Here is a 26,610-nt window from a genome sequence, read left to right on the forward strand (position 1 = left end):
AGCATATTTTTACCTTTAAGTACTCACAAATAAGTGTGTTATTGTCACATTTTTTTCCTCTCTGCATCATTCTTTGTGTCTGCGGAAGGCAGAAAGAGCAAGCCATGTGCATTTAGTTTGAGGCTAACTGATGATGATGAAACAAAAAATATAATTATGCCAAGGTAACCAGAATTTCTCTTGACAGCCAAAATTTGAACTTCATTCTATGCTTCCATGTTTTCTTTTTCCACTTGCTCCAAACAGATGTCCTGTGCAAAGTGAATTATGAAAAAAAATAATTAGGGAAAGAAAACAGAAGTTACAGTTTCATGTATATTTTTTGACATTATTATTATTATTATTATTAATAATAACTTTTGACATCCAGTGTGAAACGTATGCTTGGCCATATCTGGTCAGCAAGCCCCTCTTTGGACCTCCTTGATTTATGGACTTTCCACAGTATTTGGAAATTGAAAAAAAAAAAACAACAAGAGTTAGTTTTGCGTATAAGTATATGTCGAAGTATAAGATGTGAATATCACATAAACTTGTTTTGACATTGGTAAGTATAGGCCAGGTCAGTTTTAAAACATCGGCATATTGGATATCGCTCAAAATCCAATATTCTGTAACCCTGTTGAGTACTGTAATAAAATTACTGCTTCCAATTTGCATAAAACACCAGACTCCTTCCAGCTAACCTGGAAACGAAGCGACGCCTCAATAAATAAATAAAACGATACTGCAACTGTAAAGTAGTCTTGTGTCAGTAATCGCGTGTTTGCACTCATATTTAATCTTTAAATGGCTGGTTTGTTAACTCTTGTTTTTAATCATTTATCAAGCAGAGCCGAACGTAATCGGCTGTCGGACCTCCTCCCGACTGACCTGGATGTGAAAGGAGAATAAAGGCCGTATCTCTTTATTTTGACAGACCGTAACAAGCTCCGTGCAGACGGGATGTCCACCGTAGCAGCGACTAGCTAGCTTCACCCGGCGATTTCACACATTTTACCCGTCAAGGACACTCGTGTGTGAAGAAAATGAGTGGACCTGGACATGCATTTCTAGCTGAGTAGAGTGTTCCTGCATGGTGCAGAATGGGAGACTGGTGCCGAGAGGAGCAGGAAACAATGTTGTTATTAGCCAGTTAGCTACGTTAGCGCAGCTAGCTGTTAGTTAACGCTAACTAACGCTAACGTTACATCAAATTAGTGGGCTGAGTTTGCCAGGCCAACTCAGCCCACTAATTTAAATAAGTGCAAACATTAGACCAGTTTGTGGAGCAGCTAGCGTTAGTTACTTAGATATTCGTTGACTGACAGGTTTAGCCAGTGAAAGTCGCACTCGTCCTGCCTTTAAGTTATCCTTTACTGCTGTGTGGACAAGCTAGCTACGTGCTTTCTTGGCTGCAGAAATTCACCAGAGTGAAGCTGTCAGCATGGCTCAAGAAGCGTTCCCTCTGCATGTTCTGGTGTGGAACAATCAGTACTTGGAGCTGGACAGAGAGCTGCAGAAGAAAGAGGTAAGGAGAGGGGTTTGCCTGGCGTCTACAGCTGGTTGTTGGCTTATATGTTCGTCTGTAATGTCGCACTGCATTGCGCTGACACTGCTTGTGTGTGCGTGTGTGTGTCTGCTCCTGCAGCAGGACGTGGAGCGCCTGGATCCGAGGGGACGCACCCCACTGGAGCTCGCCGTCTGCCTGGGCCACCTGGAGTCAACGCGAGTGCTGCTCAGATACTCCGCAGACCCCACACACTGCAACGCACAGGGCTGGACCAGTGAGTGCTCTGCTGGGACCTCCAGTTCCAGGTGAGGATGGGGGAAACACTGGTAATGTGGCTGTGTGTTTCAGTATTGCAGGAGGCGGTGAGCACCGGGGACCCTGAGCTCGTTCAACTGGTGCTTCAGTACAGAGACTTTAAGCGCGCCACAGAGCGACTGGCAGGCATCCCAGAACTGCTGAGCAAACTAAGACAGGTAACACATCTTCCTCTTTGGATATTTGAATTATTGATTAAGCCATTAACCCTCCACCTGCTTTACAGAGAAACACACCAGAACCACTCCTCAAAGTGAAAGATTTCAGGAAAAAAGTTGGATTAATACGTCTAATTCCTTGGTGTGTTTCATTACATCATCTTTGTACATCCCCCAACATGTTCACCAGATCAGGATATGTGAGTTCTAGATGTCAGTGCACATGGGAGACTTTCTTTGCTCCAATGTCGACTGATTGTTCTGGGTGTCTCCCAGGCACGGGACTTCTACGTGGAGATGAAGTGGGAGTTCACCAGCTGGGGTGAGTGTGTTTTCATTAAGGTTCTTTCAGCACCACAATAGCTGGACAGCTCCTACTACCGCAGCTGTGGAGGAGGGGGGGAAAACTCAACTCACCATAAATGAGCCACCCACTCCCACCCCCCTTAGTTTTCTTGTCTGATAGGTATTTGTCAGGACTGCTTAGCTGAGTGGGTTTATCGTGTTTGAAGCACTTAGACTTCTCAAATCTATAAGATCTGCTGACATGAACGTTTCATTCACATCTACAACCAAGAGTTTGGGTCATATTGCCACCAGGGTTTTCTTGACTTAACCAAATAAATTATTTTCAGGAGTTTTTGTCTTTCAGCAGGATTCTGAAAAGAAACTTTAAGGTGATTTTCACCAAACTTGGTGGAGGGGTGTAGAGGGCATCAAGGAAGAACTCATTACATGCAGGGGCAGATTTGTCATACCGCCACCTGGTGGCAACAGGAAATGCCATGTTTTTTTACACGTTGATGGGCGGCTCCCTGTCATTGATTCAGAAACACCTAAAGAATGAGGGGATGGATGACTTGGAGGACTCAGTTTTCATTGTTTAATTAATACATAAATTAATCATTAGAGGACAGACATTTCCTTGATTTCAATCGATTGCATGTTGAGTTCTTTGAATCATTTTGTTGCAAGTCAGAATGCAAACACCAGCTCTGATGGGATGAGATGCATCTGTGAAATATTGCCTCTACCCATTAAACCTTCATTTCCATTTGCTGTCCTCAGCCTACTTCCTGTTTGGTCATCTGACCCTGGTTTCCTGCATCTCAAATATCTTTTTATTCGATTGTCCTCTCAGTCCCTCTGGTGTCGAAGGTGTGTCCCAGTGATGTGTACCGGGTGTGGAAGAGTGGCTCGTGTCTACGCGTGGACACCACCCTCCTGGGCTTTGAACACATGACCTGGCTGAAGGGACGACGCAGCTACATCTTCAAGGGTGGAGGTCTGTGTGAGGAGATGGATGAATTTTGTCAGTCTTCTAGATGAAGCTGTCACATCCTATGACATCCACCTGTGCATTCCTCTCCCTAGATGACGGTGCCGTGGTGATGGAGGTGGACCACGAGAAGCAGGTGGTGTACACAGAGCCGCTCGTGTTGTCCCCCCGCGACGCCCCCTCCCTCCTGGCAGCCATGCAGCCTTCACAGGAGAACACAGCCCAGAGACTCACATCGCCCATCGTCTCCACACACCTCAACACACGCAACATTGCCTTTGAGCGGTAACTAACACACACAGAATCATTGGCCGATTTTTCTTTGTGCGGAAGACATCAAGATCCTCTCGGTCAGACCTGCTCCGGAGCTGGTTCACCAGTCGGCAAATCTTTTAGTTTACTTAGAGTTCAACTAAACCTCTGTTTAAAGTAAACTTTCTGTTGATTTGGTTGAAATATTCAAATCAAAACATTTAAAAACCCCCATCCACTGTGCTGTGAGCCTCTTTTGCTTCCATCATCATGTTTAGGAACAAGTCGGGAATTTGGGGCTGGCGTTCCGAGAAGAGTGAGGTGGTCAGTGGCTATGAAGCCAAGGTGAGTAAATTGCGATGCACCCAGATTTCCTTGAAGTTTTAACACATTGAAAAATATTATGGTTTGATGGCGGTAATCAGAATATCTCACTGTTCTTGATCTTTAAATTTGGCTGTGATTTTGGAACACGCATTCAGACAGACACCTTCTTTATTGGTGTATTTTTAATCAGAAAAGATCATGAGTGGGAGTGTGCTCTGAGTAATTCTGGATTGTGATTGGCTGGTTCTCTGAATCCTTGCTCTTCAGTTTCTTACGTGGTCATCAGTTTGCTCAGGCTGTCTGTAGTTGCTCTCAGTGGACCACGTTTCACTCACAACTGTCAACTTTGGTCTCAGTCAGCCCAAAAATCAGTGTGAGGACTTTTTTGGGGGGGGGGGAATCATTGAAGTTGAAAATACACATTTGCAGTTCATCAGCCATTCAACAATTAACTAGACTTTTGTCATCATTTTAATTTAACCTCACGTTTTGTTTTTGTTTTTGTTTTGTTTTTTAAATTTCTTGAGTTTTGGTGTTTTTAAGCCTAACTATTCTCTGGAGCTTCTTTTGTTTATAACAGATGAATGTTGTCACAGCCTTTTATTAGAGTTTAAAAAAAAGTAGCGTCAGCTAAGTTTCTGTCCTTTTTCCTTTGTGTGTGGGCGCGTGCAGGTTTACAGTGCGACTAATGTGGAGCTGGTGACTCGGTCAAGGACAGAGCATCTATCGGACCAGGATAAGTCACGGAGCAAAGGTGAACACACACACTCACTCACTCACTCTCTCTCACTCACTCTCTCGCTCTCTCTCTCTCACTCACTCACTCACTCACACACACTCACTCACTCACACACACACACACATGCTCTAACCCCTAAACACCTGCAATGGTATCCCCACCTTTCATTTCCCTGTAAAAAGATGTCCCCAGTGGTGTCATATAACTGTCCAACTATAACATTGTTACCCTTCACGTGTCCAACGAACCTCACCAGGATCCATGTGGAAACAAACTCAGACCCCAATTTTAATGCGGACCAGATTTAGGAGCCAGGACTGTATTTAGTGTTGCTTATTATTATTATTATTATTATTATTATTGTTTTGATGCTGCATACAGTGTTTTAGTCACTGAGACTTCTGGTGGTTGACAAGAGGGTGCGGTTTCACATATTTGCCTGTTCAATCACTGGCACAGAAGGCTTCCAACTAGAGAGGGGGAGTTGGGCTCTAATATTCAGCATTACAGCATCACTTTAGCATTTTTTTTTTTTTTTAATTGTTGTCAGTTTTTTTTTAATCAACACCACCAAACACCGGAGTTCATTGTTTGCGGATCAAAGAGCTTAAGTATGAAAGGTCAACTCAGAATGCCTTGATTACAGCTCAGTTGCTCATTGAAGTATCTTAGTTTGTACTTGATAAAAGTATTTAGTGTTTGGTGAAATGAAATATAAAACAATAATTCTGATTATCTATCGTCATTTTCTCATTCAGGCTCAAAGACTCCTCTGCAGTCTTTCTTGGGAATAGCTGAACAGCACACAGCCCACAATGGGGTGAGAGTCTCTACTGTTCTACAGTGCTTCTGCAACACTCACACACACACCCCTACAGCATTGCATGTAAGTCTCTCTCCTCCCATCAGAGTAACGTGTCCCAGTGTGCCAGTCCTCACAACCCCACAGCCATTACAGCGGAGGAATACTTCAACCCAGAATTCAACCTGAACGGCCGTGACATCGGACGTCCTGTTGAACTCACCAGCAAAGTCCAGAGGTACGACTGAGCCAGTGAGCAGGGATCAAGAAGACGCTGCTTAATGCAAATGTGCATGTCTGCAGAATTCAAGTGTGCGCATCCCTCTGTGTTGTCTCCAGGTTTAAAGCCACCCTGTGGTTGAGTGAGACTCACCCATTGTCGCTGGCTGAACAGGTCACGCCCATCATCGACCTCATGGCCATCTCGAACGCCCATTTTGCTAAGCTACGTGACTTCATCACCCTGCGCCTGCCACCAGGTTTCCCAGTCAAGATAGGTGAGGAGTCACGTGGTGTCTGATCCTCTTTGAGCTCTGTTAGCTTAGCTTCACTTGCTACTACTTAGCCCCCTACACTTCCTGTCTCATGGTAGTCTGTGTTTGTCCTCCAGAGATCCCTCTTTTTCACGTGTTGAATGCCAGAGTGACCTTCAGTAACTTGTGTGGCTGCGACGAGCCAGTGAGCTCTGTGACGGTTCACAAACCAGAGGGCCCTGAAGAAGCAGGTAACTATCCATTCATGCATGCACACCATTATTTGTTATTCATTAAAAAAATAATTGTTATATGTGGAGAGGGGCACATACATATTAGTACAGCGCGGCATACGCCTGTCATTGTGGACCAGATGTGAATGGCTGTTGAAGTCCCTGGGAGGGGATGACCACACAGTAGTGGAGGGAGGCTACAAATTCCAGGAGAATTGATAATCTATGTTTACGCAGGTCAGTCTGTACCCCCCTTCCACTGTGAGGTAGACCCCTCAGTGTTTGAGCCCCCAGCAGACTACACTACGCTTGGCCCGGGCCGCAGCGAGCCGATGAGAGATGAGGACGACAACCTGCTGCAGTTCGCCATCCAGCAGAGCCTGTTAGACGCCGGCACCGAGAGTGACCAGGTCAGCTCAAAGCCTGCTGGTCAAAGATTGACTCAGGCATCAGATGGGGTCTTGCTGTCCACCCCCCTAGATTCTCTTTATAACCTTAAGCCTGCAGTTAAACTCCATGTCCTCTCTCACACGTGTGTTTTAGGTGACAATCTGGGAGGCTCTGACTAACAGCCGCCCGGTGCCCCAGTCTCCCCTGTATGAGGAAGACTCTCAGCTGGAGAGGTGAGCAAACTCAGCTCTTCAAACCGCTGCAAAGAGAGAATACGTCCATCTGTCCTCTTCTTCTGGCTTTGTTTTCCAGCGCAACTCACTTGGCAAAACAGGAGCAATATACACCAGATGTCTGTGGTATTGTAAAGGTGATAGATTAAAAACAACCAGGAATTTTATTTAGGGCTGCAGCTATCGATTCTTTTAGTAATCGAGTAATCTATCGATTATTCTGGTGATTAATCGAGTAATCGGATAAGAAGTATTGCGGATTCTGCAATTTTTTTTCCATTACATTACTTTTGCTTTTATTTAAGAGCAATGGTACTATACAAAAGAGAAAATAAGACAAGTCTCTTAAATGGACATGTATGTAATGCTAATGTGAAAGTACTTCATAAAGTAACTTTACTTTGACTGTACTTTTACTGTTTTTACTTTAATTTTTACTGAAGTACAAACAGGGCCCTACAGGGGATGTTTTTCACCAACATGCCACCTTTTTCTCCTCTTTTGAGGTGGCGTGTCTGTATTTAGTAATCAAAAACACCAATAACAGAGCCGTTGAAGTATAAAAAAAACCTCCTTCACCTGTTCACTCTGCTCTGAGAAGGTCTGACAGGTCCCGACAGAGAGAGAGAGACTCTCCTGTTTAATGTAAAGGCCTCCTTATACAGTTTTTTAATCTTACAAGCACACCTGGTTGGTGTCGACCATCGTGGTAGTTTTGACCGTTTTAATAAACTCCGTCATTAAAAACAAGTCTCCTCCACATGTAGTTTTCTGCTGTGAAAACTGGTCGTGAGTGAATTTTTACATGGAAAACATAAATAAATGCGTTGGGTTTTGGGGTGACTTTATAAAACATCCTGCTGATGAAGAAAGTCACCAGATCAGGGTGAGAGAAACACACTGACCTCCAGTGTGTGTGTGTGTGTGTGTGTGTGTGTGTGTGTGTACTGCTTGTGCGTGTATGTGAGAACTGCATTGACGCAGAGAGGAGAGACGGTGTAGCCATGTGATAGTAAATTATATCAAAACTTAAACTTATCAATACTCTGCTCTTGAATAATTCAGCCGTTTCATACCGTTTCAGTGCCCAACCCGATGTGCAAAACAAAGTACAGTTCAGATTTAAACGAGGCTTAGGAATTTTAGTAATCAAATTACTCGAGGAATTGTTTCAGCCCTAAACAATGTACACGTTTGAAGTGCCTGCTTATTGGTATTTTCAAGATTTAGTTGTGCAGTATTTTGTCATTGTGTGTTTTACATTAACAGAAATAACCAGGAAAGGAAATGATCAAGAAAAAACAAAATAAGAACTCACCCCATCGAGATACTATATTCTAATTAGGAGCATTTCTAGTTGTTACTGTAAAACCATCATGAGGTTTGACACACGCCCACCTTCAGAGTCATGAGAACCTCTGGCATGTGAAGTAATTTAATTAAACGTCTCTGAATAGAAATCTGTGATTAGCGCTTTCTTTCAGTCTTCTCGTGGGAACAGAAACTCCCAGTCATCCTCTAATGAAGCTGTGGAACGTCCTCGGATATCTTTCTTTCTTCCTTTATTTCTTCCGTTCATTCTTTCTTTCTTTAAACCTGCATGCCGCCGAAAGCAATGACGAGAGGCTTAACGTCTCTCAAATCATTTTCATAAAGAACATGTTATCTTCGTTATGTCCTGAGGGAATTCCTTCACATTTGGCACAATCTCTCATTAGTTGTCGAGGATGAACGGATTCTAGGGTTCAAAGGTCACTACAGTTGCACAAAAGTTGAGTTTTTTTTTCTGTAATTCTATGATTAATGCACTTAATTGGAAAAAAAAAATTCTACTCAAATGTCGAATAGTGTGGAACAAAATTACTTAGCAGGACTTTTTTCAGCATCTCATTTACAGCTTGAGGGAATGAAGATGAGTTCAGTTTTTCTCTCAAGTACCCATTATTAACTTCAGTTGTTCTTTCTTTCTCTTCATCTTAAACTGTACCTCACAGGGCGATTCAGGAGTCGCTGTCCATCTCACTGGCCAGTAGGGAGGGAGATGACACGTCTGACCCCAGCCAGCCATCTTCTGTCTCCCCTCTGGACCCGGCTGCCAACTACCCGCTCTCCTACAACACAGCCACCGATCCACAGCTGTCGGGATACTTCGGTGTGGCGACCAGCTTCGATGAGCAGCTGCGTATGGCCATGGAGCTGTCGTGTCGGGAGCAGGAGGAGATAGACAGGTGAGGCGGACGGATACGGATCAGATAAAAAACAAAAAAACTTCATGTCAAAAACCTGCAGCCTCCAAATTTAAGTAAATCACGAGGTGATGTTATTGGATGTGGCTGACCACTTAGCATCTGCTAGAGTAGAGAACGAAACACTTAACTCTCCTGTTTGTTGCTCCGGCTTTTTTAAGTGTTCGATTTCATCTCCTTGTTTTGACACAAAAACAAAAAAAATCATCATATTTAAACATGTTTAAGAAGTGAAACTGTGTCTCAATGAGTCTCTTAAATAATACAGAAAATGTAGCGTATAGATAAAAGATAAATGTAAAGGAAAGACATCCAACAAGTAAACGGTGACGTACCTGAATCGCGTGGTTGTCGGGGATGTTACCAGACTCCAACTGCACACTGCTGTAACAGCAGTTGTTCAAAACGCTCCTTTTCTTTTTTGTGATCGTTACGGTTTTCCTCATTTGTATCCATGTTCGTTTGAGCTTTGGCTGTTTCCCTCTTAACCGACGTCATCTGGCTGCGCCCTCCTCTTTTAAAGTGGCAGAAGGCATAGCGTACCACCTGCTGTTGTGTGGATGGAAATTTTTGTTTTCTTTTGCAAAGTTTCTAAAAGTTCTGTTAAAATATATTTTGCCGTGAACCTGACTATGATGAAGACCAGAAACATTCTTCGCAGGAGTTGTTATCTGTCTGTATTTATCTCTTCCTCTGAACCCGTGAACATCCATTCATCTCGTCGATGCTAATCTTAGCGTTTCCATTGCTGGTGCAGAGTTTGAAGTCCAGGATCATAAATAACACCACAGGTCAAAGTTGACTCAAAAGTAAATGGTGATCACCCATTTTATATATTTGAATGTGGAATGCGGAGGCAAATATTACACCTTGATGCACTCTGATGGAAAACACCTGATTTACGCAACGTACAAACTGGTCAGATTTGACCAGAACACTGACGGAGGCTTAGTTCACAACAAGTTGCTGCTAATAATGAAGGGATGATTCAGCAGTGTGGTGCACAAATCGTTCAGCTCTTGTCTTAATCTGACACAAAGGTCAGCCATCATCATCAGTACCATCAAAACAGACTGAAACAAGACGCTGAGATGCTCCAGTATCTCCCTGCAGCTGAAATGAAACTGATAAGAGAAAATGCCCCTCATCAGAAGAACACATAATCCTGCACACCGCATGTTTTCTGTTACCATAAAAAAAAACAAGCAATTGATATTCATATCATTTTCTGCCAGCGATCAAAGGCAGTTTGAAACAAATACATATCGAGTACAACATGAGATTTCTTCGATAGGAAGCGGAAAGAGGAAGAGGAGGAGCTGGAGAGGATCCTGCAGCTGTCACTCACCGAGAAGTAATGTCAACATCTACAGCGATGGAGGCGGGGTGGGCGGGGTGGGGGGGTCTTCAGTCGGGAACAGTCCTCTCTTAATTTATTCTGTTTTTATTTTTTCAATCCAGAGATGTTAAGTTATTACAGATGTTTTATTTATCTCTCTTCCATGAAGGCTGCTCAGGAGGGTGTATGTTAACCAGAAGGAGTGAGTCGAAGTAAGACAAGGTACTCCGTGACAGTGAAGGAGACGAAAGGGAGAAACTTTTTTTTTCTTTTTTTTTATTATTGAATATTTTTCACAGTCTTGCTGTCTTTGATGAGTGATGAATGATCCTTATACTTTAAACCTATAACATTATCCATGATACTGATGGAAAAACAAACAATCTTAATGGAATAACTTATAAAAAATATGATTATAACATTTATGTTGACTTAATCCTATATGTGTGGAAAAATAAAGAATCGTCATAATCCTGGATTACGTTCTTTTTTTTTTTCCTCCCTTCATGAACAAACACATGATTACGATTTTTTTTTTTAATTAATTTGTATTTTTACACACCACAGTGATTAGAACCATATTCTGACATTCAAATCTGTGACATGTTTAAATTCAGTTTTATGGCAAAAACAGCAAATGTGCATCAAAAGAGGCTTTGAAAATCAACCTTATCTCTTCAAGGTGCTGGTATGTTGTCAGATCTGCGTGTACAATAAAATATTAACAGGTGTGGTTGTTATCAAGCCATAAAATTCACTTAGCTGCAGTCTCTATATTAATTTGTTGTTGTGCTGGACAGAAATTTTCCAGTGCTTTGACATGTGGTGTCTCTTTCCTTGTCTGTCAAAGTGTTCCAGGTTTCCCCTTGGAAACGCAACACTCGCTGGAGCTCACTGTCCAAATGAACTATTCAAAAAAAAAACAAACAAGACAAAACAAATTTATTAAATCTTCAATAAAGTGGGTTAGCAGAGAGGTTCAAGCTTTTCTGGGATCTTGTGGGCTTTATGCACATCTGCAACTTCAATAAATACAAAATTCTGCTTTTGCATCCTCACGCTTATCCACACATTGCTATGAGACGTGTTGATCGGGTTCCACATATTCATTATCAAGTGGCTTGGTTTTTGGGGGCCGAGGTTCCATTTTGGGCTGTGAATGCACATTGGGCCCCACGACCGCCCTTGGTTTTGGCGTTGGAAAGGTCATGCACTTTGCTTGGGCTGACACCTCTGTTGAAGACATAACAGTAGTTAGAAGTTGTGTGTCGTGACACCTCTGTGGGGCTTTGACTGCCCTTCTCACCGATGCAAGTGTTGTAGGGCTGAGACGGCGTGTATGGATGGAGACGGTACTCTGTCTTCTCAAGGAAATATTGAAGTACATCACTCAGGTTGGAGACTGTCACCTGCAGAAAAACCAACAAGAAAAATGAGATGTTATGTTCCTTAGTAACGTAGAGGTAAACATCTGACAGTTTCTGCATTTTGGAATCCAGAAGAAGTGACACAAAACATCTTCTGGACTTTAAGGCACCAATTTGTGGCTACTTGAATGGCAGAATCCTCCTTTCACTGTTTCACATAGTTGATAAGGCTTAACCCTGCGGATAAACAGTGCTGCAGCTGTGGTGGGACTCACTGGTGTCTCCAGTTCGATGATGTACCCTGAGTTTGAGGTGGTCAACCTGAAATTCCTCATGACAGGACGCCTACAACACAGGAGGAGAGGAATCGCTCACTTAGCGCTGACTAGCAAACATAATAAATAAAGTTTGACGAAAGGATGGCAAATTTACAAATGTACAGTAAGTATGTATATGTATTTATGTATGACATACATACATATTTTATATGTATGTATATCTTGGCCATTCCTTCACATGATATTGCCAGAAAACCACAGTTTTTAAATAAATTTGTCATTGAGAAAAGTGACAAGTTAATCCATTCTAAAAAGAATTGGCTTGACTTATCTTAAAATCCTAAAATGAACACATTCTTGGAAAAATGGGGAAAAAAAAGATTACGACATAAGATAATATAAAAAGGTAATAAGCTGTTCTAAACTAACCAGGGATTTATATTTATGTAGTAAATGAATGGTAACCACATGGGTGGGTGGAAAAAGACATTTACAACTCTTATGACGTAGCAAGAATTACAGGAGCAACTCGTGTGTTGTCCCCTCAACGGATTGGGAAATCAGACCTGGCTGTGAGCTGTCGGAGGGTCACGGCGTAGGTGTTTGTGAGGCGGGAGGGCCGGAGGATGATGCTTCCATACTCCGGGTTGGCCTCCAACATCTGCTCTGCCTCCTGCCGAGTCACATTGAAGAAGCACCTGCAGTGATGAGGAACAACTCTCAATACAGGTCTTGGAATATGCTCATAAAGAAGGAACATCTCTGTAAACAGACTCACGGCAGCATCTCAGGGCAGCCGGGGTCAGGTGTGCCTCTGGGTGGAGCCGCAGAGGGAGTGGCTGAGCAGAGGAAGGAGGGGCGAGGTGGGAGGGGTGGGTTTTCTTCTGTGGTGCTGGTGGTGGGACTCCTCATTAGCTCCTGATCCAGAGCTTCTTTTAGCAGCAACATCTGGCCAGGAAGCAGCTGTAGTTTACTGGGAATCTTTTTCTATAGGGGGACAGAGCTGGATTACTCATGATTACCAGTAATAATCAGCTCCCTCCCACGTGACTCATGCAATTAGTGACATTAACATCCAGATGAGCAATATTCAGAACTCCCCGTATTGTAATACTGATGACACTTGTGCCAGTATTCTCCCTCTGTGGAGACGCACATTCAGGAACATTTTAGCAATCAAGGGAAATTGTCTTTATTTTCTGTTGAAGGATATCTTTTTAAGTCTAAATTCCTTGAATATGTATTTTTGGACGTTGTGATGTGGGAGACATTCGCAGACCTGAAAGAAACTCAGTAACAAAAAAACTACTCTGCTGATGATGTCACTGTTGAGGTAAAGAAACAGAAAGATGACTCATAGAAGAGAAGAATGTCATCATATTAAAATGTTACTTCTGCTTCAACAAATACATTTTAGCAGTTATACTTTCAGTTTGCTTGATCAACTAGTTGTTGGTTCCTTGAAGCACCAGGACACTAAGACTCAGTTAATCATTAATCTGCAGGTTCGGATGTTTCTCGCTGTTTGCGTTGCTGTAGTGTTTGTGTCACACGGCAGTATATCGTTCAACGACAATCCTGCAAAGTCAACATTTGTCAACATACTACGAGTTGTGTTGTATAAATTTGGCATATTGGAGCTCAAATGTTAAAGGGTAGCATTTTTGTTGATCTGTCTGGACTTTCAGTGGCAGGAATTGAAGTTTTATCACTCCACAGTCAGTGTGTGTGTGTGTGTGTGTGTTTATGTGAGTGTGTTTGCTCACTTTAATCATGGTCAAGATGTAACCCCTCCACTCTTCTCCTGAGTCAGGATTGTCCATCTACACACACAAACATCAACCAGAGTTTTCTTTCATTTTACGAGAATAAATGTTTAACTTGCGGACGGGGAAAATCCGTCAGGTTTAATGACCTTCAGCTGCACCTCTGACTTCGTCGTTACCAGTGTGAAGATGGTCGGTGTCTTTCTCTGGTATGGAGACAATAATATCATAGACTTCAGATGCTCCAGTTCCAGCTTCTCTATGTACTGTCGAAGTGAACAAACAAAGCACATTTTCAAACACAACTAAGAACAATTCAGGTAAATGCAACAGTGATCTGGTGGCACGGTGGTGCAGTGGTCAGCTCTGTTGCCTCACAGCAAGAAGGTTCCCGGTTCGAGTCCCGGCTCCAGCACAGGATCTTTCTGTGTGGAGTCTCCATGTTCTCCCTGTTCCTGTGTGGGTTCTCTCTGGTACTCCAGCTTCCTCCCACAGTCAAAGACATGTAAATGGGGACTAGGCTGATTGATACTCTAAACTGACTGTAGGTGTGAGTTTTGAATTTTTTAGCAAGGAAAAATTTTACCCAGCGACATTCTCTATGATCCTAGAATGCTGAGAATGTTCCTGCACTTAATGTTCCCGCAGCACTTTCGAGGTTAGAGGATTTTGTTGGTAGAATTTCAGGGAATAAATAAAATGTTGTGGGCGTGTGAAGGGGAACATATATAGGATGTTCGGTCATAGTTTGCAAGACCTATCATGACATTACAGGAAACTGTATGGGACTTGGAGGGAACATCCTTATAAACGTTTGTGGTCGTCTCCTCACACCGATCCCCCAGTTGTCCTGGTTCACAGCTGAAAGGCAGCTCTTCAGTCATGAAACACACATCTATATTCCATTCTGTGGTCACTCAAAAAAACACAAATGCTCCACATCAAGCTCTCGTAATGTTTTGTCTGAATTGATGTGTTTGCTTACTGTATATTGTGTGTCGTCTTTGTACAGAAACAAGGTGGTACCACGGAGCTCTGCGTAGAACTTCTTGAAATCCTGAAATTCAAAATGGCATTTTAGGGTTTCTGACCTTCATGGTAATTTTATTAGTTCAGGGATATGCACCATATGATCGCGACATGATTACAAACCAAGGCTTGAACCATTAGTCCTTGAGCGAATATGGACATTTGTGATAAGTTCAAAGAATTTCGATCACATAACGCAGCTTTGAGATTCCTGATCAATCAGAAGCTTTGTTCTCACCTCCTCATCGGAGTATTTCTTCAGCAGGGGTCCACAGTAGTAGAGAGGTAGAGCTGTGATAGTGGCCCTCCTCTGGTGGATCACTCTGGCCGGCATAGACATGTTCCACTGCTCGATCAGACCTGCGTTCCTCTTCTAACAGTTTTAGCTTCCCCTGTCTCCTCCAGCAGTGTGGCATAAACAAACCAGTGTGCTTTAGTTTCCTGTTGCTGCCTTGTGGAGCGCTCGGATGAGTAATGCCTTCAAACTGAGTCATCCATATACTTCTGATTATTGCTCTGTAAACACTGATAAGCCAGCACCCCCACCTCCGTCTTACTGTTGGGATGCTGAGAACCAGGAAACACCGGACAAAATGATAAAGAAGGAAGTAGTTAACATTAACTAGTCCAAAATTCAAAAACTCCTATGTACTTTGACCCCCCCCCCACACACACATTAAAAACTCTCACACGCACGCACACAGGCACACACACGCGTCTTTATTTTTTTTGTTTGAGCTCGAGAAGTGTTTACTTCCTCTTTCTTATCAAAGTGACATCATCCCTCAGGTTCCTTCCCCTTAGAAATTTGACAGACTTCAAATAATAATAAATATCATTGAGTGTCATTAAACATTCATAAAAAGCACGAGTTTTAGAATTTGTATCAAAGCTTTTACCATCAGACTGATGTTGCCACACCGTTTCCCACCGAAAACCTTTTTTTCCCAGTGATTTGAACAAAATATAATTCCCGCAAGACTGCAAATGGCGCCTGTTTGGAGGAACAACACAGTGACATTTGTTCTGTGTGAAACCGTCTCCCTCTCTCACTATCATCCTTCGCATTTTAAAAACTGCATGCAGTAAAGTGCACCGCCTGACTGGAGAAAATGCCAGTGATTTTAAACCACATATAATAATGTAGCTGAGGAGGCTCCGCTGCTCTGGAGGGAGCAGATGAGCAGATGGTTTGGGTTCGATCACACGTTGATAGGTCTGGCTCGTGTTATTTCACACTCGCAGCCTGGGCTCCACGGCCTGTTCCCTGTTGGTTTTGTTGTCTAGACCAAAAATAAAAGCATAACTTGTCTGGCGTTGTCTCTGCTCTCCTAGCAACCACACGGTGGCACAGGGGAAGCGTGCTGCTAGACATGTGGCTGCTTGAAACTACTGCTTAATAAAAACAAATGTTTGCCGGTCGACGAACGCGCCAGTTTTGGTTTTGCTGATTGTAAAATGGAATCTGAGTCGACAAGAAGTTGCAGCTCTAAATGTTTTGTTCTGAACAAACTCTCAAGAGCAAAAATCCAGTAAAGAAAGGGCTGAGACAGCTGATATCCTCACTGATGTAAACGTCTTAATCGCAATGTTGACAGATGTAGCTTTTTTTTCGTAGCACACAGACAAATACAAAAAAAGCACACACACTACACACATGGTTTCTAACACTACAACCAAAATCTACAACCGAACCAACACCATCAACCTGAGCCATGTGCATTTATACGGGGTGAACAAATTAGAATTTGATCGTTCCACTTCTGAGTGAGAACAATCTGAATGCATTTCTCATTACTTAGATGGCAAAATCATTCTTTCCTCTGTGCGGCAGTTTATGAGGCGCTCCAAAAAATGTCCTTCCTTTCCATTTTGTTTTACTCAGAATTTCATCGCGAGCAGGTGAACCCTCAAAATGCAATCAGCGGACTTTCATTTATATTTCAAGAGCAGGAAAACTGCAAATGGAATTCTAGAAATGATCACTCAATTCCAATTAGCTGCCAATACATCCATTTGATGTAAAAACAAACAAACAAACAAACAAAACTTTGATTGTGGCTCCAATCCATGTGCGGGTTGGACTCTGGCACAGAATCAGCCAAATGTAACGCAGCCATCGTAGGTGTTCACACTTGCACTTTTCCTTGAGAAAATCTAAATGTCTGCTATGAAAAGGCCATGTATGTAACATGTTAATAACTTATTCATAAATAATAATTGATAAGTAATAATTCTTGATGAATAATTAACGCCAATTCTGATTCATTGGCACTCGTTTTCTTCGTTCATTTGTGTGTCTTGAATAAAAAAGTGAAAGTGAAACACTGTCGTATGTGTATATGCACCTTACATAAAGTAGAATGACAAGGCTTTAGAAGCACTACACGTTGTGTGCCTTCAGCCTTCAGACCGATGGCTGCCACTGGTCACAGAATTTCCCTCTCAGACGTGTTCTCCGACCCTGCTGGTCCTCCAACCAGATCCTGACTCCTCCTTTTATTGCTCATCCTGGAGGGGAGTTGAGGGAGATGCTCACTAAGGAGAGAAAGCAGCCACTGTTCTCCATCACGGGGCCTCTAATGATGTTCCCCCTCGACCACAGACTGAGGAGAAAATGGCCACAGGGGCGATGGCGACAAGAGATAATATGTCCGACTGATGAAACTCCATTAGGCCCGCGAGGCAACAAGATGCATTTATCCGTTGACATCAAATTATGTTGAAATAAAAGCCAACTCACTCAAATTAGTTGCACCAAGTTGATGATTTATTTCTTATTCCGCTGCCTTGTTTATTTGTAATAGCAAGACGAACCTAAACAGGAGGACAGATGGAAGAAACACATCAAAGCTGAGCTCATATGACAAATAAGTGATCATGTTTTGATGCAGACTGACCAAACAGGTCCGAGTTGGGATTGGTTGCTAGGCAGATGGAGGTCAGTCGGGGGTCAGGGTGCGTGAAGGCGTCATTACAGGAACATGGCTGGTTATGGTAGATGTCGCGGGAGATTTCTGGAAAACAAAACAGCGTTTTTTTTTTTTTTCACTTTAATTTTTGAAACAAAGGGCTGGTCAACATCCTGCTGCTTTATCACTTGTTCTAATTAGTTGAAGGGTAAAATACATGCATGTGCTTTTCTCAAGTGGAACTTATCTGTCTTTGAGGTCTCCTATTCTAATGGCTCCTGTGATAGAGGAGTGGTGGTGTAAGTGGGCTTGTAACGAGAGGTGAGGAGGAGAAGTGGAGGACAGAAACATGGCGCTGCGAGCTGGATCCCCCGCTGCTTCAGACAGACTGATAATAACACAGGACCACCGAGTCTGCACATCAGTCCACTGAGTGTTGCATAATGCATTGTTTGGCACCTCACCACTCATAAAAACCCTGCCCGAACACTTACCCTGACCCTTGAACCAACTACAGACCGTCAGACAGCCCTTTAAAGAAAATCTTGTTATTCTGTTGGTTAAAAAGTGTTCTTGTACTACCTTTCCTTTGCTTGCTGTTGCATTCTATAACTCCCAGAATTCCACTGATGGAATAGGTGGACTCAGGAGAGTGGGTTGTTCCCATGGCAACAGATGATACTGCAAGGTCAGAGGTCAGTATTAATGGAGAGAGATACAGAGGGATCAACCGCCAGAGATCGGGAACGCAAAACTTACCAACTTCACAAGATCCAGACTGGAGTTTGTTTCTAATGATCCTGTAAGAACCACGGAAACGTCACTCGGGACTCTTTCTCAGTTTATTCACACACTGTACGGCATCACTTGTTACCTGTTGATAGAGCTGACACTGGGCACGCTGCCGCAATCACACACTTTCTCCAACAGCAGCTTGTCTCGGATCTCCCAGGCGAACATGCTGGGGTTGGCGTGTTTTAGATGCAGGATCCTCTGCACCACCTTGGGCGTCGCCACTTTAGGTTTGGAGCCTCCAATCAGCCCTGGACGGATGCTCCCTGTTTGATTGTACCTGAGAACAATGGTGATATCTGTGAGACCAGGTCTACGCTGACCTTAGAGGGAGGAGGATTCATTAATATGCTGATGGGGTGCATATTATTTTTCGGAGAAAAAAATGTGAACAAATAATGTAAGACGCAAAGCTTTTGTATTCAAATACCTGCATGCAACTCAGAGGAAATTCAGTTAAAAATAGCACTGCTGTTGGATGGCATTTAATATCTCAAATCATAAATAAAAAAATAGATATTGGTTCACATGTAAATATGTAAAAATTTATTTTCCAGCCAAAGTAGTGTTGGTGGTTTCTAAGCCTCAAAATATGAAAGTGGAAATTTACAAAGTGCTCGTCTGGTGCATTATGAGGCGCTGGCAGTACCGCTGGAAAGTTTGACTACAAAAAGGAGAGTTTTTGGTTTTCACACGCACTCGGAAGATGAGGGAATTATCTAGATGAATTCTATTCATTTGACATTACTTAATTAATAATCTAAGCTAATTTTCTCGTAATTCATTCAGCGTTTGTGTTCGTGTGATATCGTCAACATTTAGGAATTTAAATTACGAATCAATATAAATTGTGCGGGGGGCCAAAAAAAATGACTTCTTTTCAAAACAAAACATAACTTAATAACCGGACTAGTGAGCGTGTGTTTACCTGGCCAGTATCTTGCTGACGCAGCCGTGACTGACCCGCAGGCGGCGGGAGATGTCACAGGGACGCGCGCCCTGCCGCGCGAGCTCCACGATGTGTTGTCTCACCACGTGCGGTAACGGACGTCCGTTGATGAAAACTCCACCGAGTTGGTTCACCCCGCAGAGCCCTGGTTACCGGAGTTTCCAGAACAATTTTACAGCCTGACTGTAACTCAACGAAACGGAATAAAAGTTTGGTACTTACAGTGCGTAACGGTGAGCGGTTCCGGTGCTTCCATCAAACTGAGAGTGTCAGTCACCGTGACGACACCGACCAGAAGCTCCAGCAGAAAACTCCGACAAATATTTAAGAAAGCAGAGTTGAGATCGCTGCTCTGTAGCCGCGGGTACGTGTGTGTTTGCGAGTTTGGAGGCGGGACGGTGTTCAGCACCCGCTGGCGGACAGCGACGCGAGCCCCGGAGGGGACGCACGCACTCCGTTAATATTCTTAATTGGTCAAATTATTATTGACAGAAGTTGCAAAATGTCTTACATAAATGTCGAAGGGGGGCACATAACGTATGGGTATTTAATACAATCCGTTTCATTTTGTGATGTCAGAAGAGTGACGTACTGTATTTAGTAGGAGATTATTGACGACGTCACACCTAAATTTACTTCAACATCTTCAGTTGTGTTCTGAGTTGCGTCTTGCCCGGTCTCTTCTGGATGTGCGTGCTTCCTTTCATCTCGAAGCCTTCCGTTATGTGACTGTGGTCGCTGCAGCTCAGTGGAAAGAGTCCATTGTTTTCTGCAGAATTCACCTCATCGTCAGCTGTTTCAACGTCACTGAAGCGCCTAAATGATAACTCACGTGTTTCGTCGCTGTCGCACTTGTCTTGAGTGTAATTTTGGCTCTTAGTGTTTTCAGGAATATAGCGATCGGAGCTGGACTAACAGGTTTACACAGATTACCTCATGGATAATTCCCTCCGAGCGGGATTACATGCTCAAGAACAAGATTAAATCGGCTATGTTTTCTAAATTAAAAGATAATAGATTTTTAAACGATATACAATAGACATGTTTTCTCTCAAAATGCATCACTACACGAGCAGCCTTTTCTTTGAATTGATAGGCCTTCTTTTAATGTTTCCGATTTGAACGTAACAGAAGATTTGAAAGTAAGAGTCAGTCACGTCATCATTCTTCATTTGTACAGCAATACACACCAGGATTCTAGATACTCTCACTTTTTGTAGCTAATTTACTAGATTACTTCGTGTTTCCAACACAAAGCCCAGTTATTAGGTGTACACTTCATTTGACTGTATTTCAAAATAAAGTCTCATATTCCGAGACGTCAGGTAACGTGATACAGCTATTTATGGGATTTTTTTTTATTGAATGGTTATTTTCAGTTAAGACACTTTCAAATAATCTGTTTTAGGAAAATATGTTAAGGGGTGAAGAGGTGCCTCTCAAATCGTTAACCACGTGTCAGACACGGTTCCTGGCAGGAGCACTTCGGGGCGAAGTTCTCCCAAAGTTTTCGCACATGTTAACTCATAGTAAACATGGCGGTGACTGCTCTTTCACTTGTGATAGACGTTGCTTTTTGAACGCGCAGAGTCACATCTGTTATTGTAACTAGTTAAACGGTACACGAGTGAACAATTTCTCTCTGATATTTGGCCATTCGGTTTGGTTTCTTACTTTAAGCTAAGGCTAGTTAGGCTAGTTAGCAAAGCGTTGGTTAGCTCATGCTAACTCAAGTGTTGAGGTGCTTATTTTTTTCTCCCAACCCACGTCGAACATGACAAATGTCGGGAGTAAAATCCACGGCTAGTCAGGCAATTTCAAGTCACGATGCAATTTGTTTAGAAAAGACGTGAATGCTCCACATTAGCCTGTTGGTAGCGGTGCTGTTAGCCGCCGTGTCCTTGTGGGATGGATGACAGACGAGAGGATGATGAAGTTGGGCGCTTTTTTATTGAGGACTCCAACTGTTCAGAAGATGAAGAAGGGTTTTACTTGAGTCACAGCGGCAAGAAACACTATGGTCAACCCGGCAGGGAAGGCTCTCCTCCGCTTCTTCTCGCCTTTTCCATCAACCCTGGACGGGCTGAGCAGGACGGCAGCCCGGCTTCAAGCTCCGACCTGCAGGAGGAGGATCAGCATATCGAGGAGTGGATGATCCTGGGAGGAGAGCAGGAGGGAGACTCCAGCATCCAGCTCAACCTGAGCTACTGGAGCAGCTGCAGCTCTGAGGATGACTCCGAGGATGAAGGTTTGCACGTGATCATTCCGAGATTTTGAGCTTTGGTGGCTTTTTTTTGTCTTCTTTCTATTAAAAGTCACTCTGTAAATCATAGGGTTTGAGGTTGTGGTACAAACCAAGACGGAATTTCGAGAGTTTAACATACATTATTTTCTCTCTTTTTTTTTTCCGTTTGTCTTCAAATAAAAGTTTCCTGTAATGAAAGGGAGCTAACAGGAATTCAAACCAAAAGTAGTATCCAGCTGCTCATGTGACTGTTTTCCCATATATATCGAAAATAATTCACAACCCAAATAATCCAGTCGGTATCCTGCTCAACCCCCCTCATCTACCCCCTAAATTTAGCATTTTTTTTCAGTGTGTATTGTAGTAGAATAACACTGCCAATTGCCATTGTCCTTACCTAGTGTATGTTGATGTGTAACCAACTGTACCACTCTCTGCTCCCTAAATTGCCCCCCACACGGATAAGTAAAGTTTTCTGAATCTGAATCAGTTGAACATTTTTATCATGATGTGTTGTGCAACTTTTCTTAGAAACTCATTTTAATGTCTCTACATGTATTGGTTCATTCCTTCTACAGGTCTGAATATGACATCAGTTGAAGATGCCTGGGCTCTGTCAGAGAGAGACAAGGTAGCTTTTTAATGAAGGGGGGAGATTTACATTTATGTTAAGTGTGTCTTTTCATTCATTTGTTTTCTAATTTTACAGTTTGGATTACCCGTTCTTTATTTATCCTCTCATGTTCTCTAGCATTGGAATCAGCCTTCTCTCGCTCGTTATTTTGCGTGCGGCCGTTCTCTGACGTGTCACATCTGCAACAGGACGGGACACCTAGCAAAATCCTGCCATGTCAAGGTACAAGAACAAACGTATTTCTTTTCTTAGATAAGATTAACATACCTTGAGAAGAGGCCTAACAGATTTTATGGAACATTAAGAAGAGTCCGTTTGCGGGGGTCTCCTGGCCTGTTTCAAAGTTATTGGCTGAGCAGTTTATATATCTGTCCATCCATCATCGATTTATCCTGTTCAGGAGGGCTGGAGCCTGTCCTTTTTGCAGGTCCTTTGCAGGGCTCCTTAAGCTATGCTAGAGATGTCGGTGGCTGGAACTGATGATATTAATCTTTTGATCACTTCTATGTCTGCAGAAATGTCCAAACTGCATCCTATGTGGTGTTCTGGGCCACATCCAGAGAGACTGTCCTGGCCGCCACTGCCCCAGCTGTGGACTGCCCTTTCATGGCCTCCGGCCTTGTGAAAAGCCCCCAGTGTGGAACCAACACTGCCAGCGCTGTGGGGTGACTGGACACCTCTCAGATGTGAGTTAGCCGCCAGGTCTGTTTGTGTTGTGTATCTTGTTATGTTGTTGCTCTTGTCAACTGTGGATGTTGACAGATTTTTTTATTTTGCCTCAGGTACATATGCACTTGATTTATGAAGTGTGATTGAATCTTGACAAACAGTTCCTCATCTTTAGTGCAGTTACACAGCTTTTGTTGTTTTTTCGGATTCCTGCTCAGAAGAGTAATTTTCTCCTCTGCTTTCCTCAGGCCTGCCCTGATACATGGAGACAGTATCACTTGACTGTGAGTCAGAGTTTGACAGTTTTCTCATCTTGCCTTCTGTGAAATGAAAGACAAGGTCTTTCTAGCTACTGTATCAATATCAAAGAGGAGACACTCTGGAGTTTATTCATAACTCTTCCATGAAATCAGCAAATGTCCTGCTTTGTTTGATATTCTTTTAGATCCAATCACGGTGTCCCCTTAAGCCAAGGACAGTCCAATATAAGAAACATCCCGTGTATTGTTACAACTGTGCTGCGAGGGGACATTATGGCTATGTAAGTATCTCATCAAAGGAATCTTCATTTTATCTTTTCACCTGCCTATTACAGCTTTCTATTTCTAAAAATCTGGTGCCTTTTATTTTTATTTTTCATGCTACATTTTTTTGGGGAAAAAAATGCTTTTTTTCCCCTTTTTTTTTTCATCCTCCACTGAACCAACCAAGAAGCTGGATATATACCCTCCTCCCCTCTTGGTAGTTGAGACTCGCAGAGACCAGCTGACTGCTAGTTAGCTTAGCACAATGAATTGTATTGGATGGGAAGTGTTACCATTCCATCTCCTCATCCATCCATCCATTCATCCATTTTCTACCGCTTATCCTGTTAAGGGTCACGGGGGGGCTGGAGCCTATCCCAGCAGCCTTTGGGCGAGAGGCGGGGTTCACCCCGGGCGGGTCGGTGTCACCATTGAATCAAATTCTTCTCGAAAAACCAAGAGGTTTAGTTCCACTTATTTATGTTTCAGGATCTAGGTGTGCCGAGAAGAATCTCTTCTTTTATATCGCTCAAAGATGTTTCTGCCTTTTTCTGTATCTTCTGTTAGAACGGACCACACTATACTCTTTAATATCTCTTTGTTGCTCCCTCACCTTACTGTACATGCCTTGCGATGTGTCTTTTCTCCTCTAAAATCATGTTCTCTCTTTTATGTTGTAACGGTACTTCTCTGCATTTATCTCTAATCTCTTCCCTCTCTCTGTTTTCCTTCCTCTGTATCAGGAGTGCACTAAGAGGAGGTTCGTAAGTGGCATGTTTCCCACGCTGCCTTATGTTTGCCACTATGATACCATGGAGGACATTCACCAGCGTCTTAGCGGGATGCAGAAAAGAGCCAAAGGTGAGGACTCTCACACTAACTCGTACTCTGTACCATGGATGTCTCATTGCCCACTCTATCATGCATTTTACTCTGAATATAAATGTAATTTATGAAATAAAACTCGTGCTGCATTAGAGGAAACTTGGCACTAGGGATTGATGCCTTAAATGCAATGGGAAAATATTAGCAGAGGAAGTAATAAATCCAGACAGAAGGAGGGACATTTTCTCACAGACCTAAATAATGTGACTTATTTTTTGCAACCAGTAGTCCCCTGCTGGCCATTCAGCAGAATGCATGTTTTGAAGACTTTTCCCCATTGGCCTTACTTTTCTCAAACAGAGGCTACTTCCACTTCTTTTATAAACTTATTGTGGAGGGATTTTATGTGATGAAGGAATTTGTCAGACACAAGAAACAGGCAGGAGACTCAGAGATGCTGACACTGGACACTATAATGGACACGTCCACCCCAGATGTACAAGGTTCGCTGTGAGATGAGGTTGAGTCAGCTCCCCCAGAACATCTGAGTTCCCCCCTCCAAAACAATCATACTTATATGTGTCAGGCACCACCCAGTATTACCAAATTACAAAATTCTGTACAGATGTGACCTACATGTAGTTTAGACACAGCCATGCATCAGGATAAAGCTGGCTTTGTAAGCTTTACTATCAGTAAGTGTTCTTACGACAAATTTACAATGATAAAAGAATTCATGGAAGACGCCACAGGTTCACTCCCAGCCTAAGGTCAAGGCCCTGGGGTCAGATCAGCCCTTATCCTCACAGACGAATTATGAGGATAAGGCCAAGAAAGTTAAAACAAAGGATACCAAAAGAAATTCCGTATCACTTATATACAAAGGACAACAATTAAACATTCATGCATTTTCTTTAATTGTTGAAAAGTAGCATTTATTAACTACTTTTAGGCAGAATAAGTTGTTATCAGGCGGACATCCCCTGAGACAGTACACCAGATTTCATGTAGCTCCCTCTGGAGACTTGTGTGCCTCTGTGCACCTTTTTAAACAAACGCAGAATTAGTTTTCGGCATCTTTAGACAGATTTTTAATGTGAAGTTTTGATTAGTGTGGCATCAGCCTATTGCAATTTACAATCCAACTGTACCGTCTCACACTATTTTCTGTGTCAATATTGTGTTTTCAGAGCTTGTGAGCACTGGATCCTTGTTAATGTTAGAACAGAACTCTTCTGAACCAACGGGGGAGAGCGGCGAAGAGAATCAGACAGTCCGTGGGAGGAGTAGGAGGAACAAAGAGGCATGTGGCCGATTTGGGAGGAGGAAGACTTGGCCCGAGAGGCGGAGAGAGAGACAGGAAGTGAAGAGGCTGAGGAGGGAGGCCCAAGCAAGGAGGGAAGGAGGACTTCTATGGAGGCCACGCAATCATTCTGATGGTGACACCTGCACTGTACATCAACACAGGTCCCCTCTCCGTGGTCATGGACAGTCAACACAGCCTCTGAAGAAGAGGAGGCAGGATGAGGCAGGTGGCAGAAGCAACAAGAAAAGAAGAGAATCAGAGCGATGGAAGAAAAGAGGAGGAATGAAACGCGGGTATTTATACCCCTGTGGTGACCTCGACATAGACAATACGAACCTCGTTTCCCCAAAGCAAAGGGTACGCCATCGAAGAAGATGAAGTGCATTTTTGTTCAATTTTTATTGTAACCGAAAGCAAAAATTAATGTTTCATGGAGTTATTTCCTTATAATGTGTTAACCTTATTTTGAACAAATAAGCTTTATGGGACTCTTGCCCTATGGAGATGGATGATTTATCTCCCCAAATGCAATGCTATTTTTAGTGACATACCATTTTCTGTAACTGAAACTTTTTTTGAAATAGTAATATTTAGATTTTAAATGTTAGATTAGATTGCATTAACAGGTAAACCATTGTGTAATTTGTGTCACATAAGGGGAATTATGTGTACATCTGAAGTGAAAGAGTGAGTGCATTAATTAAACATGGGTTAAATATAAGGTTAGTGTTTAGAAGATGTCATCTAGTTCAGTTGCTATTGAAGGCAGGAAAACTGTATGATACCAATTGCGTTCAAATGGTTGACATAGTATTTCTGGTATGAAGCTGCTAAATTATTAATGAGCAAAGCAGCTGCCCGTGCGGTGCCAGGCAAAAGTAGTCAAATTGGATAACCAGCCGTGACTTGAAATAAACATTAACGTTTGCTTGTCAAAGAAATTATGCTGAAGTGTGTGTTGTATGTATGCTACTTATTCTTGCATTTTAGTGTTGTGTAGCTGCAAAGAATAAACGACCGCATATCAGGGTTTATG

At 42.8% G+C, this 26,610-nt stretch overlaps 4 protein-coding genes across 6 annotated transcripts; 2 read left to right on the forward strand and 2 right to left on the reverse strand.

The window, feature by feature from the left end:
- The first annotated feature begins 764 nt into the window (after positions 1–764).
- Positions 765–10,772, forward strand: ankrd13d (ankyrin repeat domain 13 family, member D). 2 transcript variants are annotated; one of them, XM_086221671.1, is made up of 17 exons: positions 765–1,510; positions 1,631–1,766; positions 1,841–1,965; positions 2,242–2,287; positions 3,107–3,250; positions 3,340–3,529; positions 3,775–3,841; positions 4,496–4,577; positions 5,321–5,382; positions 5,472–5,602; positions 5,704–5,861; positions 5,975–6,088; positions 6,308–6,480; positions 6,614–6,693; positions 8,688–8,921; positions 10,234–10,293; positions 10,448–10,772. In XM_086221671.1, exons 1-17 carry the CDS (start codon positions 1,427–1,429, stop codon positions 10,482–10,484), a joined length of 1,923 nt encoding a protein of 640 aa, XP_086077797.1. In that variant the 5' UTR covers positions 765–1,426; the 3' UTR covers positions 10,485–10,772. The 2 variants fall into 2 exon arrangements, with proteins under 2 accessions (XP_086077797.1, XP_086077798.1); XM_086221672.1 differs by lacking the exon at positions 10,448–10,772 and having other exon boundaries at positions 766–1,510; positions 10,234–10,334.
- Positions 10,614–15,154, reverse strand: LOC147251190 (signal-transducing adaptor protein 1-like). The gene is made up of 9 exons (XM_086221676.1): positions 14,957–15,154; positions 14,675–14,746; positions 13,839–13,955; positions 13,690–13,746; positions 12,702–12,910; positions 12,490–12,621; positions 11,921–11,990; positions 11,585–11,687; positions 10,614–11,511 (listed from the first exon to the last, which is right to left on the reverse strand). Exons 1-9 carry the CDS (start codon positions 15,056–15,058, stop codon positions 11,354–11,356), a joined length of 1,020 nt encoding a protein of 339 aa, XP_086077802.1. The 5' UTR covers positions 15,059–15,154; the 3' UTR covers positions 10,614–11,353.
- LOC147251191 (paired box protein Pax-5-like) lies at positions 15,027–21,350 on the reverse strand. 2 transcript variants are annotated; one of them, XM_086221675.1, is made up of 8 exons: positions 19,594–21,350; positions 19,351–19,516; positions 18,505–18,702; positions 18,390–18,430; positions 18,213–18,311; positions 17,619–17,735; positions 17,462–17,535; positions 15,027–15,114 (listed from the first exon to the last, which is right to left on the reverse strand). In XM_086221675.1, the coding sequence occupies exons 1-7, from the start codon at positions 19,625–19,627 to the stop codon at positions 17,513–17,515; spliced, it is 678 nt and encodes a 225-aa protein (XP_086077801.1). In that variant the 5' UTR covers positions 19,628–21,350; the 3' UTR covers positions 15,027–15,114; positions 17,462–17,512. The 2 variants fall into 2 exon arrangements, with proteins under 2 accessions (XP_086077801.1, XP_086077800.1); XM_086221674.1 differs by lacking the exon at positions 15,027–15,114 and adding an exon at positions 17,199–17,324.
- Positions 20,827–26,552, forward strand: LOC147251192 (zinc finger CCHC domain-containing protein 7-like). The gene is made up of 8 exons (XM_086221673.1): positions 20,827–21,619; positions 22,195–22,247; positions 22,368–22,472; positions 22,766–22,936; positions 23,168–23,203; positions 23,365–23,460; positions 24,187–24,304; positions 25,459–26,552. Exons 1-8 carry the CDS (start codon positions 21,280–21,282, stop codon positions 25,950–25,952), a joined length of 1,413 nt encoding a protein of 470 aa, XP_086077799.1. The 5' UTR covers positions 20,827–21,279; the 3' UTR covers positions 25,953–26,552.
- Positions 26,553–26,610: the final 58 nt, after the last annotated feature.

The sequence above is a fragment of the Aulostomus chinensis genome, chromosome 13 (genome assembly GCF_037954235.1).
Source record: "Aulostomus chinensis isolate RoL2024-O1b breed Wild chromosome 13, RoL_Achi_v1.0, whole genome shotgun sequence".
Lineage (NCBI taxonomy): Eukaryota > Metazoa > Chordata > Actinopteri > Syngnathiformes > Aulostomidae > Aulostomus > Aulostomus chinensis.